The 19846-nt window shown below is 54.0% G+C and overlaps 7 protein-coding genes across 7 annotated transcripts; 2 read left to right on the plus strand and 5 right to left on the minus strand.

The window, feature by feature from the left end:
• Positions 1 to 615: 615 nt before the first annotated feature.
• FA10DRAFT_287069 (hypothetical protein) lies at positions 616 to 971 on the minus strand (the record flags this gene model as incomplete). Its single annotated transcript, XM_025524118.1, has 2 exons — positions 616 to 783; positions 843 to 971. 2 exons carry the CDS (start codon positions 969 to 971, stop codon positions 616 to 618), a joined length of 297 nt encoding a protein of 98 aa, XP_025376375.1.
• A 497-nt stretch (positions 972 to 1468) lies between these two features.
• Positions 1469 to 2634, minus strand: FA10DRAFT_280274 (putative Aldo-keto reductase yakc [NADP+]). The gene is made up of 2 exons (XM_025523602.1): positions 2036 to 2634; positions 1469 to 1961 (listed from the first exon to the last, which is right to left on the minus strand). Exons 1-2 carry the CDS (start codon positions 2588 to 2590, stop codon positions 1515 to 1517), a joined length of 1002 nt encoding a protein of 333 aa, XP_025376376.1. The 5' UTR covers positions 2591 to 2634; the 3' UTR covers positions 1469 to 1514.
• A 344-nt stretch (positions 2635 to 2978) lies between these two features.
• On the plus strand, positions 2979 to 5231 carry FA10DRAFT_302549 (hypothetical protein; the record flags this gene model as incomplete). The annotated part of the gene is made up of 2 exons (XM_025525138.1): positions 2979 to 4020; positions 4092 to 5231. The coding sequence occupies 2 exons, from the start codon at positions 2979 to 2981 to the stop codon at positions 5171 to 5173; spliced, it is 2124 nt and encodes a 707-aa protein (XP_025376377.1). The 3' UTR covers positions 5174 to 5231.
• A 38-nt stretch (positions 5232 to 5269) lies between these two features.
• On the minus strand, positions 5270 to 7387 carry FA10DRAFT_242547 (BING4CT-domain-containing protein). Its single transcript, XM_025519283.1, has 2 exons — positions 6634 to 7387; positions 5270 to 6564 (listed from the first exon to the last, which is right to left on the minus strand). Exons 1-2 carry the CDS (start codon positions 7366 to 7368, stop codon positions 5359 to 5361), a joined length of 1941 nt encoding a protein of 646 aa, XP_025376378.1. The 5' UTR covers positions 7369 to 7387; the 3' UTR covers positions 5270 to 5358.
• Positions 7388 to 7749: 362 nt separating this feature from the next.
• On the plus strand, positions 7750 to 8454 carry FA10DRAFT_231253 (Ssu72-like protein; the record flags this gene model as incomplete). Its single annotated transcript, XM_025518849.1, has 3 exons — positions 7750 to 7955; positions 8022 to 8280; positions 8353 to 8454. 3 exons carry the CDS (start codon positions 7750 to 7752, stop codon positions 8452 to 8454), a joined length of 567 nt encoding a protein of 188 aa, XP_025376379.1.
• A 6581-nt stretch (positions 8455 to 15035) lies between these two features.
• Positions 15036 to 16003, minus strand: FA10DRAFT_261055 (hypothetical protein; the record flags this gene model as incomplete). Its single annotated transcript, XM_025520060.1, has 3 exons — positions 15036 to 15152; positions 15334 to 15373; positions 15435 to 16003. 3 exons carry the CDS (start codon positions 16001 to 16003, stop codon positions 15036 to 15038), a joined length of 726 nt encoding a protein of 241 aa, XP_025376380.1.
• Positions 16004 to 16801: 798 nt separating this feature from the next.
• Positions 16802 to 17485, minus strand: FA10DRAFT_287074 (hypothetical protein; the record flags this gene model as incomplete). Its single annotated transcript, XM_025524119.1, has 1 exon — positions 16802 to 17485. The coding sequence occupies one exon, from the start codon at positions 17483 to 17485 to the stop codon at positions 16802 to 16804; it is 684 nt and encodes a 227-aa protein (XP_025376381.1).
• Between the last annotated feature and the right edge of the window lie 2361 nt (positions 17486 to 19846).

Here is a 19846-nt window from a genome sequence, read left to right on the forward strand (position 1 = left end):
GCCAGAAACAAGAGTAAGTCAAATTGTGGCGTGCTTCGGGCCGTGATGGCCAGTGCTAGAAACGAGACGTATCAGTTGCGCCCCGTTTGCTCTCTGAATCGAATCTGCTTGTCAAAGGCACCCCTACTTGTCCGGGATTTGCCAGAACAGGCAGCTCCTCTATGAGCTGGAAATGCGAGATTTTTTGCGAGAGCTGACAGCAAGTAGGACGCTGTACGAAAAGGATAAGGATGCAGCGACGAGCCCACCCACCACAGGCCCACCACAAGCCCACCACACGGGGTGCGTAATGAGTAAAGGGGAACGAGTGAAAAGGAACGCCACCGTCTGCCGTCAGCTTTTCAAGCTCCGGAGGTGGGCGTCAATCGGCTTTGTGTATCAAGCACACGGCATAATGTCCGAGCAACGAATAAGGATCGAGCTCAGGGTATTGTCAACCCTCACCAGGAGTGCTTCTTTCTAGGCAGGATGGCAGACGGGGCTGACATCTTCGTCTTTCGACCGTGAACATTGTGATGAATTGGCAATCTTCTACCCCTACAAGATGGAGAATGACTTTCATGCTTTCACAATCTTGAAAGCGGGCGCAACAGCTTCAGTTCAGTACCTGACGAACTACTGCTTGTTGTGACTTTTCGCCTTCTCGCACTTTTGATCCTTTTTGTTCTTCTGATGGGCTTCATGCCAAAGGGCGGCATTCTTCGCCCTTGTCGAAATGACCGTCTCGCCCTTGTCGGGCTGCATCTCGCAGTGGGTGATGGCCTTCGACAGCGTCTCGGAGTCCTGATGGTAGTAGTCTTCAGATCAGTTCGAATGAGTCTTGAATGAATCGCAACACCCACCTTTGGTGAAAAAGAGGGCGACGGCTCCTTCAAAGCTAGCATCTTCCCACCCTTCTTTGATGGGAGTGCGAAGGCAGTCGCCAGGATGAGCTGCAGTACGAAGAGCAGCAGAGCCAGTTTCTTGACCATGGCTGAAGCTTTTTTTGGGTGCTTGTTGGTGCTTGTCTTGATAATCAGGTTGGCGTGTCGTTGAGATGATTTGGACGAAGGTGGTGGGTCGTAAGAGGAAGAGAGAGGCCCAGGCCACCTTTATCTGGACTGGCATGTTCACAGGTAGGCCAATCGGAAGAAAGGGACGAAGCAATCCTTACTGGGGCACCGATCGGCCAATGACGTTGCAGCGAGGTGAGTTGGTGTCACAAACACGCTCCTTGTCGGGCAATGAGATCATGCGGGTACTGGTCAGAAAGATCAGGCGCACAGAGATAACACCTTGATGCAGCACAGCTGAGGCATTAGGGCCCGGGCCGGTAGATGTGGCTCGGATTTTGTCCTTCAAGGTTGCTTGTAGCACGTTCAAGGTGCAGTCATCAACCTTGTCATTCTCACTGTCGCGTGCACTCTTGCGCTCAGTTTTACTTCGCCGGCGGCGCACATAATCATGATCCGAGCGGATAGAAATTTGACTTTAGAATTGATATACAAGGGATAGCAAGACTGGACACAGCGAGTTCAAAAGTGGACGATGTCTTTCATCGGTCCGCTGTATCGATCACCCGCAACCTTGAAGGAGTTGATGACGCCATTGATTTCGTCCAGGTCGCTCTTGGAGAGCTTCACGTTGGACGCGCCCAGGTTCTCGTCGATGTTCCTGATCTTGGTCGAGCCAGGGATCGGGTGGACGTTGTCGCCCTGAGCCAAGACCCACGCAAGGGCGATTTGCGCGGGCGTTGCGCCCTTCTTATCGGCAATCTTCTTGATGTCGGCGACGAGCTCGAGATTCTTGGTGAAGTTGTCGCCCTGGAAGCGCTCATTGTTCTTGCGGAAGTCGTCGTCGGCAAGGTCATCGGGCGACTTGATTGCGCCCGTGAGGAAGCCCCTTCCGACGGGAGAGTAGGCAATGAGAGCCGTACCGTTCTTCTTGCACCAGTCCAGCACACCGTTGGAAATAACTTCGGGCTGGAGAAGCAAACAGTCAGTTGTCTCTCTTTTAGGTAGAGAAGCGCTAACGTAAACAGCCCGGCTCAACTCACCGTCCATGGCGAGAGCTCGATCTGGAGCGCATCGATGTGGCAGATCTTCTCAAAGCGCTCCAGCTGGTCGACACTGTACTCGCTCACACCGACGTAGCGCGTCTTTCCTGCGTCCTTTGCGTTCTTGAGGCCCTTTGCCTGCTCCTCGACAGGCTCGACGGCACGGTGGCAGTAGTAGAGGTCGACGTGGTCCGTCTGGAGGCGCTTGAGCGAAGCCTCGAGGGCCTCTGCGCAGTACTCGACGCCGGCCTTCAATTCCATCCCGTTGGGCGTGATGAGGAAGGTGTGCTTGGTGGCCAGGAACACTTTTTCCCTCGCGCCCGGGTTGGAAGCGAAAAATGCGCCAATCTGCTCTTCGCCTTCGCCGTTGGAGGGGCGCGAAGAGTAAATGTCCGCCGTGTCAATGTGGGTGCAGCCCTTGGAAATGAGGTGGTTGAAGATCTCGTTGCACTCGTTTTGCGCCTTTTTGCTGGCGTAGAAGGCGGCCAAGCCCATGGCGCCATAGCCAATCTCGCCAACGGCGGTGCTACCGATCTTGCGCGTAGGTTGGGTCATGATGTACAGTACGTTTACTTTGGGGGATGTGAGGAAGATTTGAGGCTCAATGGTTGGGAAAGCTTCTCTCCTCCTTTTCAATATTTATACCTATTCCCCTCCTTCTCAAAAAGTGGAGTATGGCTCACCATGCTGTGGGTGAGGGTACGAGACGTGGAGGTCATCACCGAGACCCTCTTCAGTGCAGCAAGGGTAAAAACAAAGTTGGCTGTAGACGGGAGGGACACCCGGTTTAGTTGCTGTCAGCAAGAAGATGAAATTGCCCAGAAATAGCGACAGTTGCCTCCACTTGTCTGTCTGGCTGTCTGACTGACGACAGCTGCAAAAAGTGATCTGGGAACCAGAAAAATAAAAAGCCTCCACAGATGGGTGAGCAGCTGATTCTGTCATGTCACTGACGCAAATTTCAAGAACATCGACCTCTTACCAAGAACACAACAACCGCAAGAAGGTGCCATCTGTCACAAAGGCCCCTCTTCGCCGCGTCCTGATGGGTGGCGACGACGACGTCGACGATGCCGCGCGAAGGGCGGCATGCCGGCAGATGAGCGAGGACGAGCTGCTGGCGCTCGAAGCGATCTTGGACAATGCGCAGCTGCAGCTCCAGACCCCTCGAGAGGGCGAGGCCTCGTCTTCGAGGGTCACGCTGTCGGTCTCGCCCATCCTGCCCCGGCCCATGAACATCGTTGTGCGAAGCCACGTCTTCGAAGCGGCGGCGGAAGGTCCTGAAGATGTGCAAGAGGCCGCTACGACGCTGGAGACGATGGAGCTCACCTCCGACGAGCCTGGGTCGAAAGAGACGCGCTCCTCGACAGCACATGAGCGTGGGCTAGAGCAAGGCAGAAGCAGCGGCAGGGGTAGAGATAGGGGCAGAGGTCGCGGAAGGGAAGTTGGAAGAGGCAGGGGAGCAGAGAAACCGCAAGATCGGGGGAAGAATGAGGGGAGAGCAGCTGCCGTGGCCCCGGAAAAGGACAACAAGACCCCATCAATGCGGCCCCCGCCGCTCAGTGCCAAAGCACAGATCCATAGCAGCGTCAGGACGACTACTCTGCACGACATATCGTATCTTCCCCCAATAAAGGTGCACATACGACTGCCGCCCGGCTATCCACTCGACGAGGCGCCCAAGGTGGCCTTCATCGAGTCAAGCTGGCTTCCTCAGCTCCATCGGACCGCCAGTGGCAACGGCACTGCAGCCGGCTCCACAGCACGAATGATGGCGGCTCGGGCCGCAGCGGCGTCAAGCGCCGCACGCTCGCGGTCTCGAATTGTGGCCTGGCTCAAGGCACGGCTCGATAGGGAGTGGGAGGGGCTCCAAGCCGAGGTCCTCTACTCCTGGTTCGAATTCCTCCGGCAGGGCTGGTGGGAAGAGGAAGCAGATCCGAAGAAGCCCTTCTTTGAAGGCGATACCCTGTGCTTTGAAGAGTATGGTGAGTGCCACAGTCTGCTTTCTTCTACGCTCTTGCTGAGCCACTGCTCACGCTGCTCTGCAATGTGCCAGTCACTCTTCCAACGTCGAGCTCATCTCCCTTTACATCGTCACTTGGTCAGCTGATGCGGGCGCATGACATGATGTCTAAGCGCCAAGCCTTTGAGGGCGAGAGGCGCTTCTGCGGCATCTGTCTCGACGAAAAGAGAGGCGGCAAGTGCTGGAGACTCAAGACGTGCTCCCACATCTTCTGCCAAGCGTGCCTGGGCGACTATCTCTCCAGCATGATCCGCGAGGGCTACCACCGTCAGGCATCGGCATGTCCAGACCCAGAGTGCGTCAAGGCCCGTGTTGCGGCCGAGCGCGAAGTGGCTGAAGCGAGCCTTCTCGACAAGCCTGCAGTCAGGGCGCAGTGCGATGGCGGGGGCGCCATTTCCGACGAAGAGCTGCTCGACTTTGTGGGGCGAGAACTGGTCGACCGCCTGAATGACTTGCGCGAAAAGGCATCGGCAGCGTCAGACCCCTCGGCTGGCTACTGTCCCCGGCCTGGATGCGAGCGAATCGTCCGCGGCGATCCGCGCGATATCGGCACAGTGTACGAGCCGATGCGGTCCTGCGCATGCGGCTTCGTATACTGCAACTACTGCAACAAGGCCTGGCACGGTCGGAACCCCTGTACCTTTCTCGCTTCGTCCGCCCTCGTGCAGGCCTACGTCGCGACGCAGCCAGGCTCGGCGGCTCGGCTGCAGATGGAGAGCCGGTACGGCCGGTCGAACCTGGAGCGCATGGTCAGGACACACGAGGAGGAGAGCGCAAACGCGGCCTGGCTGGACAAGCGCACGCAGCAATGCCCGCACTGCAACGTCAGAATTGAAAAGAGCATGGGCTGCAACCACGTCGAGTGCCGCCACTGCCACACCCACCTCTGCTACCGCTGCGGTACCCGGCTGAACCCGCGCGAGCCATACCGTCACTTTAACACCCTAGGCACGAGCTGCTACCAGAAGCTCTTTGATGGCGAGCTGGGCAGACCGGACGACGGCTTCGTCCAAGGTGGTGACCGCGAGGGGGCTGCCGAAGAAGAGGAGTGGCTCAACCCGCTCGACTTGATAGACGAGGACGAGCTAGCGGCGTGGGAGGCCGAGAACTTCTAGACCGCATGTATTCTGTATCATTCTTCCCCTTGCAATGCAACGAACGCACAGTGTCACCACATACTGCTTCTATCACTCTTGAACATTGTAGAGATGCATCGGTCCATTGCGAAGCCATTATAGCTTGTAAAGAATACATTGGTAGTTTGTTGCAGCTCTCATAACTAGGCAACACGCACGACACTCTATCTTGCAGACCTGGTTCGCTTTCGCTTATTGGTAAAGACGTCGAGAGCGGAGGGCTCTTTCGCCTGCAGCCCTTCGCTGCTCTGTGCATCGCGCTGCTCCTGCCTGAGCCGCTCGAGCTTCTCGCGCACAGCCACCGTCTGGGGGTCGACGACGTTCTCGCGCTTCTTCTTCAAGAATCGCTTCATGGTCGTATTCCTTCCTCTGGCTTTCTTCTTCTCCTTGATCCTGCCAGCCTCAATCGATGGCCCCGTGGCCTGATTCCAGCCCGACTTGCTCTTGACCTTGTCGCCCTGTGCGTCATCCTCGTCCTCACCCGAAGACTGGCCCAGGTCCTGGTCCGGCTCGCCACCCTCGTCCGCTTTGCCCTGCAGGCGCAGCCGCTCGATCCGCTTCATTCTCGCAAACGGTGTCTGGTCCTTTCCTCCGCGCCGCTTGATCCTCAGCCGCTCTTCCTCGTCGTCACTCTCCTCCCGCGGCGCATCGGCCTGGGGGACGTCGAGCTGGCCCAGCATCTCTGGGTCCAGGCTGATCGTGTCGGGCTGGACCTTGTCCAGGAGCGACCTGACCTCTCTCTCTCTCTGCGACTTCCGGCTCTCGTATGGATCCGCCTCGCTCGAGTCGAACCGTGCCTCGCCTGACCCGGGCACGACGAGAGAGTCGAATCCACGGGCATGCGCCACCCCGAGGACATCTTCAAAGGGGCAGAAGCCAATCTGGATGGGCGCGCCCTGAGGAAAGCCATTGTTCAGGTACGGGCCCGGCGCGCTGCCAGACACTATGGGCCGTTTGGTGTCGTAGACGCTCACGTGCGTTCCCCACGCCATGGCGAGCAGGCCTCGTTGGCTGTAGCGGAGGTCCGAGGCCGGCCGGGGAGACTGCCACTCACGCACAGCTCCGCGCCCGAGCATGCGACTGTCCCAGACCTTGACACTGCCATCGAGACCGCTGGTCGCCATCTCTCGACCCCCACTGTGCGCCGAGACGCTGATGCCAGAGACGGGCCCGCGATGCGCAAGCATCTTCAGTGCAGGTGTGGACAGGTTTGGCGTCCATAGCGTCACGGTCCCGTTTGCATGGCCGAGGTGAATCACTGCAGTCAGAGGATTCTGCGCCATCGTCGAGCAGGAGCCCAAGCCTGTGCGGTGCTCCGCGATCAAGGTTCCCGTCGAAGTGTCTTGGTACTTCAGGTAGCCCGCTTGTCCCTGTTAAATGTCCCGTCAGAAGGAGCTTTTCGCAGAGAAGCAAAGGACAGAGAAACGGAAGAGACTCACCACGCTGGCCAGGAGGAAATGGTAGGGCAGAAACTCGAGGCGGTTGACGTCGATGTGATCCTTGAGCCGATGCACCTCCGCGCCTTGCCGATCGTAGATGTACGTGTACTTTTTCTGAGCGGCAGCAAAGAAGGAGTGATTGTGAAGCCAGGTAACGTCGCGAACGGTCTCGTTCACGTTGACTTCGCACATGAGCTTGCCCGTCTGCCAGTCAAAGGCAGCCAGGTGGCCCTTTCGTCCGCCGAGGACCAGATGGCGGCCATTTCGGGTGTATGCACTTCGATAGGGGCCCATGCCTGCCGCTCTCTTCCCACCAGAAAGGTCCAGCGAAAAGGACTTGCGGGCTGCGTCAACCGAGACAGCTTCGCGGATCTGCGACTGTGTCACCTTGTACGTCCGCTCGAGGTCGCCCTCCGCCTCGAGTAGGCCGGCGTCCTCGCCCGGCGCAGGCGCATAGAGGTACTCGTTGACCGTCTTTGCATGTTCGGCCGCCCTGACCTGGGAGATGTGTGCTTCGGCGAGGTGAGCGCGGAGCTTCTTGTCCTTGATCTTGCCAAGCGACTTTGGCGGGCGCAGACCGAGGGTGCTGGAGGGAGTCGCCTGCTGCAAGGAGACAGGAATCCGCGTAGAGCGAGCAATCGAATCTTTCTGCTTGGAGAGCACCTCTTCACTGTGCCTACCCCCTCTCTCGCCTCGCTTGCGGCTGGGCCCGGCCTGTGCTTGCCGCTCACTCATCCTTGTCGTTGTTGTCGACTGTACACAAGAAGCCTCCTCCGACAAAATTTCCAAAAAAAATCCGAGCGAGAGAAGAACGAGAAAAAAAGTTAGACTCGGCCGACAACTAGTCTTTGCGCTTTGACGTCCATCTAAAGCGCAGGCTCACAAGGGCTGCTCACCAAGTCTCTAAAATTGTACCATCGCACCGACAAGCGTGGGCAACGAGGGAGAGGAGGGCCAGGGGACGACATGGATGCGACATACGCCAAGCACATCCCGTCCGGTGCGCCGCTCCCTCCGCTTCCTGGTGAGCAGGGAGCCGGCAGTGCCCAAGAGGCAGCGGTAGCGGGCGCGCTGGCGGCCGGGGCTACGGCGGAAGAGGCGGCCAAAGTGGGCCAGATGTTCTGCGTCGTGTGTGCCAGCAACAACAACCGTTCGATGGAGGCGCACAATGTTCTTCAGCATGCCGGCTTTCGCGTCACCTCTGCGGGTACGGGCTCGGCAGTACGTTTGCCCGGCCCTTCGGCGGACAAGCCAAACATCTACACGTTTGGCACGCCGTATGATACCATCTACAAGGATCTCTATGGGAAGGATCAAAGATTGTGAGTATGAAGAGGACCACTCTGTATCGCTAGAAAGACACTGAAATCATCTTTGCACGCGGGCAGGTACACCGCCAATGGGATCCTTCCTATGCTCGATCGCAATCGAAGGGTAAAGGCCGCTCCAGAGCGCTTCCAAGAGCGAAGGAGTATCGCAGATGTCGTCATCACCTGCGAAGAGCGGTGTTTCGACGCAGTATGCGAGGACTTGCTTGCGAGAAACGGCGAGTTCAATCGCATAGTTCATGTCATCAACGTCGAAATTCGCGACGATCATCAATCGGCCTTGGCAGCAGGCAAAGCTATCTTGGAGCTGGCGAGGACGGTGAGTGTCTCGCTCTGTTGCAGCTCCATGTTATGCATCAATCCGCTGATCTGGCATCCGTATGGCAAATAGATTGATTCTTCGGGTCAGCTTGATGACGATATCACACCCATTCTCGAACGGCACCGGCAACGGTTTCCCCACCCCATTCTCCATTCAGTCCACTACTACTAATTCACCTCGCCCACTCATGTACTTGTACGCATCGATCGGTTGACAATCTACAATTTGAGCATCAGGAATGAGTCACTGGCTACAATGGTGAGGACATAGTCAAGGGAGATGAGGCTGGAAGAAGATTTCGTCAAAGTCCCAACTGCCGTCATGAGGGAAAGGCTCAGCCTCGAGTTGGGAATGCGCTTCTTTGGTTGTATGCTCCTGATGATATGCTGGTAACATCGCAGCATGGTCATGATAGGATAACGATGATGAACCCAAAAAGGCGGGCGGATGAAACTGTTGGGAGGCGTGTGACGATTCAGGCTGCATGTAAGACTGAGATTCGAGATGAGCTTTGCGACTTTTCGAACGACCCTGCCTTGGCGGTGCTTTCTCCCTTTCGGGGTCAACCTCTTTAAGCTGCTTTAACAAAGCTCTATCCCTTTCGTACTCGTCGATATGTTGCATCTCCTCCTTCGTCAGCACCTCGTGTCTTCCTCTCTTGCCTGTAAGCTTATAATATTTGTTCGTCCGAGTATACCAGATCTGATCCGCTATGGACTTGTCATTAGACGAATCCCTCCGGGGTAACCATTTTCCTTCTCGTATGAGGGTCTCCTCCTCCTTTTCGAGCTCCTTCAAGTCCACACCTTGGAATTTTTGCTTACGTTTCACCGACCACAATTCCACCAGCTGATTGCGGGCTTCATTCCAGGACACCAGAAGTGATGTATGCTTATCGAATGCTTTCAGGATGTCGTCATCGGGCGCATTTGTAATGCCATGCTTCTCCTCATACCAGGCCCGTGCTTTCAACAGCTTGGCTTTCCTCTTTCCAGATACAAACCTGCCCTTAATCATGAGCGGTAATGGCTCGCCTTCGTCCCATTTCTTACTCTGAAAAGGGGGCACGGCACAGAATTGGTCAGAGTGGGAACGGCAAGGTCAAGAAGCAACGAACCTTGAGAAGATCCAAGTATTTCGTAAATTGACTATGCTTGCGGTTCTGCACAATCGTCCTGTCATCCATCGGGATTGTCTTGTAGTGCTTCTCTTTAGCACATTGCCGTAAAAGACTTCGGTAGATCGACTTCTGCCTCTCTTTGTCCTCCATCGGGTAATTGGCAATGACCGATTTTGCGTGTTTAGAGGCTTCCTCTCGAATATAGTCATCCGTCTTGAAGAACCATGATCAGCCTTTTTGAACTTCTTCAGCTGTGGATGTGACCGTGACTCTCACAAGATTATCTTGATATTTGAAGTCCGACGAGCGGCATAAAGAGAACGCGATCGTTCCTACCTCTTTACCTTTGTGCTGTAACGACTCTCTCAATTGGCGACGTCTTTCAGCCCGCGACTTGCGCTCTTCTCTGGCTATTTCCTTTGCCTTGCCTTTCTGCAGGTTGCTCCGGAAGTGGTCAAAGTCGGTTTTGAGCGCCTATCCTCAGGCAAATTCTCTTTTGCTGTCCTATAAGCCCTTCGACTCACCCTGTCTGTGGCTTGCTGAACGGAGCTCTCTAGAATGTGCTGAGCGAAGGCCTCTGGAGCTCGCTGAGCGAGGCGCTCAGTGTCTTGCGCTACCGAAGAGGTTCCTTCGCCTGGGAGATGGGAGGCCAATGCTGCCGTGCTGTGGAATTGTTCATGGTGAGGAGCCCATGCTCCCATCTGACGGAATTGCAGTGCCGCACGATAGGAGTGATCTTGCTGAGGAGACCTAGACATCGTGTGACGGAGTTGGTCGTGGTGAGGAGGCCATGCTCCCACCTGACGGGATTGATCGTGAGGTTGAGGGGCTGCTGCCGCACGATAGAACTGATCTTGTTGAGGAGGCCTGGACATCGTGTGGCGGAATTGGTCGTGGGAAGGAGGCCTAGCTGCCGTGTGACGGAGTTGATCGTGGAGAAGAGGCATGGCTGCCGAGTGACGGACTTGATCGTGGTCTAGAGGCACTGCTGTCGCACGATAGAAGTGATGCGGTTGAGGAGACCTGGACATCGTGTGACGGAGTTGAGTGTAACGGAATTGATCGTGGTGAGGAGGCCTGGCTGCCGAGTGACGGACTTGATTTTGATGTAGAGGCAATGCTGTCCCACGATAAGATTGATCGTGAATAGGAGGCCTGGCTGTCGTGTGACGTAAGTGATCGTGGGGAGGAGGCATGGCTGCTGCCTGCTGCAAAGGGACTCCCGCCATGTGCGCCGCTTCGTTCTCAACGTGTTCAAGCAGCGCACGAAACGATGTGACCCTTGTCGGGCCCGACCTTGTACTGGTACCTGCGTTCTCGTTGCCTTTGGTGCTGCTGCCTGGTTCTACCGGAAGGCACACTACTTGGCAAACAAGATGCAGGCAGTGAAGAAGCGTCACAAGAGGAAGCAGACTAGCCCTCATTTCGACGAAAAGTGATGGAGGAGCTGAACAAAAGGGGGACCAGGTTGCCTTGCCCGCTTTTCCCCTTCATCGCAACAGCGGTGTTATCACTCTCGGCCCTAGAGGCTGTGCCACTGTTGCCGAGTCACGGCCACCCTTAGCCGCTCCTCACTCTGTCGGATATGGCGTGAAGGAATAGTGGGAAAGAAGGCCGCATGTGCGAACAAATGAAACGTAAAGCTTCAAAACAGGAAAAAAAATGGCATAGAGAAACATAACAAATAAGCACAAGTTTGTTGGTGTTTTTGTGAGCTCGCTCACTCGTCCTGTCCCGTCCTTTTCCTCTCCTGTCATAGCACACAGACTGACACACACAGTGCGTAAGTGGGCCCAACTTTACTCCCTCGATCCTTCGGATGGCGCAATCCAACAACACAATGCCGATGATGCGCACAATACCCACACTTCGGAATCTGCCTCGGTTGAGGCGTTCACATCTCCTCCCGGTGTGCTTCGGTTGCGCTTCTGAAGGCGTTGCTGACGCCGTGTCAGGCTCGAACAACTGAACAGGTCAAAAATAAGTCGGATTCAGAAACAAGTGAGAGCTGACACTAGAGCGCAATGGACATAGTCAAGGTAGATGAGATTGGAACTAGGCTTCGTCAAAGTCCCACCTGCCGTCATAAGGGAAAGCCTCAGAGACGAATTGGGAATGCGCTTCCTTATTTGTATGCTCCTGATGGTGTGCTGGCCACACCGCACCATGGCTCTGAATGGGCGACGATGATGATCCCAAAGTGGGGGGCGGAGGCTCGGGCAGATGAAATTGTGGGGAGCGGTGTGACGATTGAGGCCGCATGTCGGAATTGATGGGTTGACTTTGGAGATGAGCATTGTGACTCTCGGAACGACTAGAGCTTGACATATCCTCTTCAGAGTGTCCGTCCAGAATTTGATGCTGCCACTCCGACAGGTGACCTCCCGTTTTAGCCAGTTGCGTGAGCTTATAAAATCGTCTATTTCGACTCCTCCTGTTCTCTTCCCTCCAATGCTCTATGGTAGGCCAATTCTTTGGTGGTGACCAGTTGTCTTTCTTCTGTACGAGATGTTTCTCCGCTTCTTCCACATTCTTGAATGTCGCATCATCGATGAAACTTTCGCGCCGCGATGACCACAATGCTTCCCGGTTTGTGTGTGCAAATGGCCAACTCGGCATAAGCCGTGGTTGATTCCCGTGCAATATGCTCATCTTGTATTCATACAAGATGTCTTCGTCGGACTTCATCTTGTTTTCGCGCTTCTGCTCAATCCAGGCCTTTGCTTCTACCAGCATGTCACGGTCCCTTTGTTCTAATTTCGTTCTTCCCAGCTCGCCGAAGGCCGGCAGCGGCCTGCCTTTTTCCCATTGCTGCTGCTGAAGGTCAAATAGGAACACAGTACTGGTCGGGTTAGGCTTGGTGACGCGGAGACAAGAATATGCAGACAGAAACGAACCTTGAGGCGCCATAGGTAACTGACAAATTTATCGTGCTGTTGGTGCTGTTCGGTGGATCGACCATTGGACCGAAGTTTTTGGTACTTCATCTCTTCCTGGCAGCGCTGTAAAAGCCTCTTGTACAGGAAATTCTGCCTTTTATGGTCTTCCGATGGGTAATTGGCTCTGATCATTTCTGTATGCTTAGAGGCTTCCTCGTCGATGTAAGCATCCGACTTTAAAGTCGTAGTCAGCATTCTTGAGTTTCCTCAGATCCGGACATAATTCTCACAAGAGTGTCATGTCTAGCAAGATCCTTGGCGATGTATAAAGTGAAGGCATCCGATGATTCCGTCACACCTGTGTGCTGCAAAGAATCCTCCTCCTCGCGACGCGGCGCAGGTGCCTCTCTTTTCTCTCCGGACTTGGCCTTTGCTTTGCCCTTCTGACATTTACTCTAAGAGGTCAGTCGTTGTCGGTCTCGCATGCCTGGCTCCTCGCATTCTCTCCTTTCTCATCTTAGGTTTCCTTCAACTCACCATGTCTGGAGCTTGCTGAACGGAGCTCGGTGAACCTTGCTGAACGGAAGCCTCTGGAGGTTGGTGAGCGAAGCGCTCCATGTCTTGCGCTATCGAATAAGCTTCTCCGGCTGGGCGATGGGAGCTCCATGCTGCCGTGCTATGAGATTGATCGTAGTGAAGAGGCCATGCTCCTACCTGACGAAATTGATCGTGAGGTAGAGGCACTGCTGCCGCACGATAGATCTGATCTTGTTGAAGAGGCCTGGACACCGTGTGACGGAATCTATCGTGGTGAGGAGGCCTAGGTGTCGTGTGACGGAATTGATCGTGAAAAGGCCATGCCGTCGTACGATAAGACTGATCGAGGTGAGAAGGCATAGTTACCGTTTGACGGAACTGATCGTGATGTAAAGGCATTGCTGCCGCTTGCTGGAAAGGAAGAGCCGCCTTATGCGTCGCTTCATTCTCAACGTGTTCAAGTAGCGATTGAAACGATGTAACCCGCAGCGGTTCCGAGTGTGTGTCGATACCTGCATCCTTGTTGTCTTCCATGCTACTGCCTGGTCTCATCGGAAGGCACACCACTTGACAAACAAGATGCAGACAGAGAATAACCGTCGCAAGAGGAAGACTAGGCCTCATTTTGTCGAAAAGCGGTGGAGGAACTGAACAAGGGGAAGACCAGGTTGCCTTGACCGCTTCTTCCCCTCTACGCAAACAGCAACAACGATGTTCTCACTCTCGGCTCCAGAGGCTGTGCCACTGTTGCCGGCAACTGCCACCTTCAGCCGCTCCTCACTCTGTGGAGTGGAGCACTCTATCAAAAGCACGGCGAAGGAAGCCGCTTGCGTGAGATAAACTGTCAAAACATCCGAAAACGCTGAGCAACGTAACTTTTACCCAGAAAATTTGTTGGTGTACTTCTGAGCTCACTCACTCGTCCTTCCCTATCCTTCAAATGACGCAATGCGACAACAGAATGCTAATGCTGCGCACAACACTCACACTTTGAAATCTGCCTTGGGTGAGAAGTTCACGTCTCCTCCCAGCGTGCTTCGGTTGCTTCTGACTCTGATGGCATTCCTGACGCCGTGTAAGGCTCCCAAAGGTTGAACGGGGTTAAGTCAAATTCAACAACGAGTAAGAGCTGACCCTAGAGCGCAACGGAAAATACAGCAACTCGATGACCACATTGAGGACAACTCATCATCAGCTATTTCGAAGGGCATGTAATATTATAACAGTGAGGCAGTCGCGTAGGCGAGAATGGTTTAGTGGCTCAAGGGAACAGAGGTGGCGGAGGTGTGTGTGACAAGAGGGCTTCAAGCATCATGGAATCCTCCTCGTGTTGCAACGGACCTCCCGGCCAATGGAGGACCTCGCTATGCTCTGCTCCATCCTTGGTGGATGTCAGCGGTCCCTTTCTTGACGAGGTTGGGTTGGAGACTTGAATGCGGGAAATAGGGATGTGGGAGTGAGAATGAGGATGAGCGATATGAGGCTCGGAAAGAGAGTTTTGAGGCGAATGAGGCAAAGGTAGAGAGGTACGTCGGGCGACAGAAGACGATTGGCTAAGAGGAGGAGGGGGGGAACTATGAGCGCCAGAGGACGGCTGCCTGAGCGGAAACGAAGCAGGACGAGGTGTGGATGTCCTAGAGAGCTTCGCTTGTTTGCGATTTTCCTTGGCAAGCTTCCTGGACGACTCGTATTCTGATATAAATGACGTCTGCGCGGGGGTACGTTTGTCTTCTGGTTTCCTCCTGAGACTACGATACTGCGATGCGAGGGATTTCTTCTTCTCTTTTTCGCGCTTCACCTCTCTGGCTCTTACGACCTCTTTCGGTAAGTATCGTTCTGGCCACGCCCCAAGCTTGATTTGCTTCTCTTCGTATTCCAAAATGCCTTGTGGGACGAGGATTTTGTCGAACAAGTTCTTCTCCGTCGACGTCCACTCCTCGCTTTCCAAATTTCTGAAAACCTTAAACTCATTAGCGCTACACAGAAAGCGCGAATACGCTCTCCTGACCTCTTCCCCTGTCGCTTTCGGTTTGTCTATGTATTTCAAAAACCAAGCATTTTGTTTGTTTGTCTCTCTGTCGCTGACCAGTTCAGCAAAATTTTTGAAGCAAGCTGTTCTGCCTCTGTCCGCGCAGACTCTCTCTTCATACAACCTCGGGGGCAAAGGCTTGCCAATTTCCCATTTGTCTCCCTGCCAGATAGTCAAAGATCAATAATTAGTCAATGCCTTCAGCGTGATCATATTTGAGAAGGGAGATACCAACGGCCAACCTGGCCTCGAATGCCTGGTACCTTCTTTCCTCTTCGACCCTCTCCTCGTCATATTTGGATTTCTGTGCCTCGTCATAATCGGCGTGTCTTTTTAGCTCTTTTTTATGATCTAAGAATCGGTGGTATTGTTTTTCTATGTCGCTTCCGAAGGTCTTGTGCGCTAGCTGTGCGTGACGAACTGCTGGCTGTGGTTGTGGGAATGTCAGAGAGCCACCAAACCAGGAGTTAATGATGAATACTCACGGAATCGCTTTTGCTGTTCAGCAGCCATCTAGTCTTTGTCCTAGGAGAGGAGAGCGTCAAAGACTTTGCGTAACAATATTTGATCTCTTCACCATGCATACGATAAACTTTTGCCTTTAGCCTGCACCTTTTCATCGCCCTCGTGGGATGCCATTGGAGGGAGAGCGGCTTCGTGCACCAATGCTTTTCCTTTCTGCCTTCTGATTGTTTGGGGCGACTTTCTGGAGCTGCTCTGGCCTGAATCGCCAGCCGCGTGCTTGCTTGATCTTTCTGCAACAACGTGGCTCAGGACTGGCTGCTGCTTCTCGTGAGAAGAAGAGCCACTGTGCCTGTTCAGGGACTGAGAAAGTGTCACAGGGATGTGTTGAATTGCCGAGTTGAGAAGACCAGACCAGTTTGCGCCATTGCTGTCGTCCATCGCATTAAGAACTCCCCATATCCAATCAAATTCAGGAGCATTATTCGACGTATGGCTAGCGTTCTCGCTCGTGAGGTGATCGCCCGTGAGGTATTCGCCTGCGTGATGCTCGCCTGCGTGGTGATCGCCCGTGAGGTGCTCGTTGGTGTGTTGCTCGCTTGTGAGGTGATTTGAATTCACAGGTAAAGCAGCCAACCTACCAGCCAACAGACCCCAGGAGATCAGCAACTTGTAAAGTCGTCTTGCTCTCATGGTGTCAACAGTGTGATGGTGGGTACAAAGAAAGGGAAAGGAACGACGAGGTGAGCTTTTTCTATGACACTACCCTCTTCGGGGCGAGGGGACAAAGCCAGCCTATCATTGCTATTCTCCTTCATGCGCATGCGCGGTCAATGGCTGTGTTTCGGCGGGGCGTTACGGAGATTTTGTTCACAAGAAGAAAAAAAACATCAGAGCACAATGGAGAAATACAGCAACTCGATGACCCTACTGAAGACAATTCGTCATAAGCTGTTGAGAGGGGCGTATGTAATGTTGTAAGAAATGAGGCAGCCGCATAGGTGAGAAGGATTTGACGGCTCAAGGCAACGGAGATGGCGGATGGATGTGCGACAAGAGGGCATCAAGCATCATGGAGTCCTCCTCGTGTTGCGACAGACTTCCTGGCCAATAGGCGGTCTCTCTGTGCTCTGCGCCATCATCGGCGGACGCCAGCGGTCTCTTTCTTAACGAAGTTGGAGTGGAGACTTGGACGGGAGAAATAGGACTGGGGAAATGCACAGAAGGAGCGACAGGAGGCGCGGAAAGAGATTTCTGAGCCGAATTACTTGGGACGACAGAAGACGATAGGCTAGGAGTAGGAGGGGGAGTAGAGTCGCCTGAAGACGGCTGGCCGAGTGAAGGCGGATCAGGATGAGTGCTAGATGAGGGAGAGAGCCTCGGTTGACCGCGAATCTTCTGGCGAATCTTCAAGGCACTTTCGTACGCTTTCAAGAATAATACCTGCTCGGGAGTACGTTTGCTTTCTGGCACTCGCCTCTTGATGTAATTCTACTTTGATCTGGGCTTATCCTTGTCCTTTGCTTCCTTCCTTAACTTCCTGACCCGGCTGGCCTCGCCCGGTGCGTCTCGTTTTGGCCACTCTCCAAGCTCAATACGCTCTGCTTCATACTCTAAAATGCCTTTTGGGACGAGTTCATCGTACAAGCGTTTTTCCGCCTTCGTCCAATCCTCTTCTTTCAATTGTCGGAAATCTCTGTAGCGATTAGCCTGTCTTGCGAAGTGCTCGTACGCCTTCCTGATATCTTTCTTTGTCGCATTTCGCTCGTTCATGTACTTCTTGAACCATATTTCAGCCTTCTCTGCTCTGCTGAGGTTGACTCTAACCGAGCGTGCATTGGAGCCTTCTGGTCCATACGATAAACTTTTGCCCTTAGCCTGCACCTTTTCATCGCCCTCGTGGGGTGCCTGGAGAGAGAGAGCCCTTTCGTACACCGTGGCTTTTGATTTCTGCCTTCTCGCTGTTTTGGGCGGCTTTGTGGATCTGCTTTGGCCTGAAACGCCAGCCGCGTGCTTCCTCGACATCTCTGCAACAATGTGGCTCGGAACTTGCTGCTGCTTCTCGTGGGGAAAAGAGCCGCTGTGGCTCGTCATGGGCAGAGAAGGTGGCACAGGGCTGTGTTTGATGGCCGAGTCGACACGGTCAGACCACTTTGCCCCATTGTTGTCGTCCATCGCGTGAAGAGCTTCCCAACTCCATTTAGGGGCATTGTTCGACGTATGGCTGGCGTTCTCGCTCGTGAAGGGCTTGCTTATGGGGTGCCCGTCTATGAGAAGCTCGCCTGTGTGGTGCTCGCCTGAGCGGTGATCGCTTGTGAGGTGGACTGGATTCACGGGTAAAGCAGCCAACCTACCAGCCACCAGACCCCAGGCGATCAACAACTTGAAAAGTTGCCTTGCTCTCATTGTGGCAATTGTGTGATGGTGCGTACAGAGAAAAGGGAAGGAACGACGAGGTGAAATTCTTTTATGTCCTACCCCCTTCGGGGCGAGGGGGACAAAGCCAGTCATGTTATTGCTACCCTCCTTCCCGTGCAGGCAATGGCTGTCTTTTCTGGGGCGTTACGGAAAACTTCATTGACTTGAAGGAAACATGCATCGTACTAATATACAAGTCAAGTTTGGACTCTGAGAGGCGAGAAAAAAAAAACATGATCTTCTGGATTGAGCTGAAGGATCAGCGAGGTGAAGAGAGATAATCAGAGAGTGCTTGTATCTGGCAGCGAAGGAGAGCGAAGCATGTCGACGGCCCAGCCAGCGTGCTCTTTCAAGTGTGTTTGTATTTGTTGAGGCGGTGGCGGCGGCGCGGCGATATGTCCACCGAGCCGATGCCGGCCGTCTCAGGGCGTCTCTGGCGTTGGAGAATGACGCATGAGGGAGGTCGCGCCGTGGGATAAATCTTTGGTTGGAGGTGACATCTACGGCGGTGCAAAGAGGACATCAGTTGGTGGAGGTGATGGAAGGGTGAAAAGTGGAGAAGAAGGCGGATTGAAGGACTCAGAGGAATGTAGATTTGCTGTTGAAGAGGGAGAATATGAAGTCTCGTGTGGGTCTGCACGCGAACGAGGGGAAACGGGCGGCGCAAGATAAGGCAAGCTAGAATGTGATGGACAAGGCGAAAGAGAAGGCGAGTGAGGTAGAAGAGGAGAAAGCCGACGAGCAGGCGCTCGTGGATATGTCGCTGCAGTATGATCAAAGTTCGGTCGAGAAGGCCGGAGAAGCTCCAGGTCCTCAGCGGTGCACGTCTTCTCAGGTCGCCTCGACTGCAATCGGCATTCCGTGGTTTGCCCCCTCCTTTCTTTATTTTTCCTCTTCTTTCCATGACTGTCAAAAGAATTCTGGTACCGAGGCGACCGATTGCCGTCGTTGGTCTCAGTTTCTCCCTTTCGTTCCAAATCGAGAGGGACGACAGTGTCACGGTGTAAGGCGCGGAATGCAGGTGCAGGTTGCCCCTCAGATTGTGTCGCATGATGCTGGTGTCGCCCGAGCACCGTTGAACTTGAGGACTTTGGATCGATCGCCTCTTTGTCACCAATCAACTTCGTGTGCTCCTCGTCCTTCTGCTTGACATGAGCCTTCTTCGGCCTCAAGGCTGGTAATTCTTTATCTACATCCCACTTTGCATTCTAGCAGAACAAGAAGAAAGTCAGCCACAGAAGGGAAGACGGTAGGACGGACAAATACAGACGACGAGATCAAAGAAGAAGAGACGAAGGTCGGTCACAGACCTCCGTTGTGCTTTGGTCCGATTCTCGGGTGCAATATCTACGATATGATACCACTTTTCGATCTTCTCTTTGAGCCGCCGAAAGCGATATTTCTGTGCCTTACGTATTTTCTGGGGAAATTGACTGGCGAATTTTTTTGGCTGTGGACACATACAGATGTGTTCCCTGCGAATGAGAAGTCACGAACAGGAAAGCTGAGCTTGTGCACTCACGTCCATGAATTTCGCTTTGCTTGTCCCATATCTCTGGATGAAGAGTGGAAGCGCCTCCTTTCCCTTCTCTTGACTCGTTACCCTTTCTTTCCTTCTAGCCTGTGTTGCCTCCCTTGTCCTCTCTTCTGCATGACTCTTTGTACTCCCCTGTGCGCTAAGTGTACTAGTCCCGCCTTCTTTTTCGTGTCCCTTTCCTTTTACTCTTTCCCTTTCGAGGTCGCCTTTACGTTTTCTTCTTACAATGGTTGCAGGACGTCTCTGGTCGTCCACAGATGGCGTGCTTGCTAATTTTTCGGCTAGCTCATCCAGAGTCTGCTCGTTCCAGCTTTGAGGACTGCCCTCAGTGGGCTCCGGTAGCGTCTTGCCTTTTCCTGCTGGGCGTGCCGGCAAATCATTTCTGAAAGGTTCTCTATTTGAAGGAGGGCAAACGTGGGCGTGTTGTTGACAATTCAGGAGATCGTCCATGGCCCAGTCTTGCCCCTCTGTCGATGCAACAGCGGACTTGAGTCCTGTCGGGACACTCACTGCTCGACCAGCAAGCAGCAGCACACCCGTCAAGACAATGAGACCGATCCTCATGATGAAATTTGCTCCAG

This window comes from Acaromyces ingoldii, assembly GCF_003144295.1.
Source record: "Acaromyces ingoldii strain MCA 4198 unplaced genomic scaffold FA10scaffold_4, whole genome shotgun sequence".
Taxonomy (NCBI): Eukaryota; Fungi; Basidiomycota; class Exobasidiomycetes; order Exobasidiales; family Cryptobasidiaceae; genus Acaromyces; species Acaromyces ingoldii.

Bases quoted from the DNA above. Each gene is read 5' to 3' on its own strand.
- FA10DRAFT_280274 (XM_025523602.1), bottom strand. From the start codon at position 2,590: ATGACCCAACCTACGCGCAAGATCGGTAGCACCGCCGTTGGCGAGATT. The intron at 1,962-2,035 runs GTGAGTTGAGCC...TTGCTTCTCCAG, and splicing joins TCGAGCTCTCGCCATGGACG to CCCGAAGTTATTTCCAACGG.
- FA10DRAFT_242547 (XM_025519283.1), bottom strand. From the start codon at position 7,368: ATGAGTGAGCGGCAAGCACAGGCCGGGCCCAGCCGCAAGCGAGGCGAG. The intron at 6,565-6,633 runs GTGAGTCTCTTC...GACATTTAACAG, and splicing joins ATTTCCTCCTGGCCAGCGTG to GGACAAGCGGGCTACCTGAA.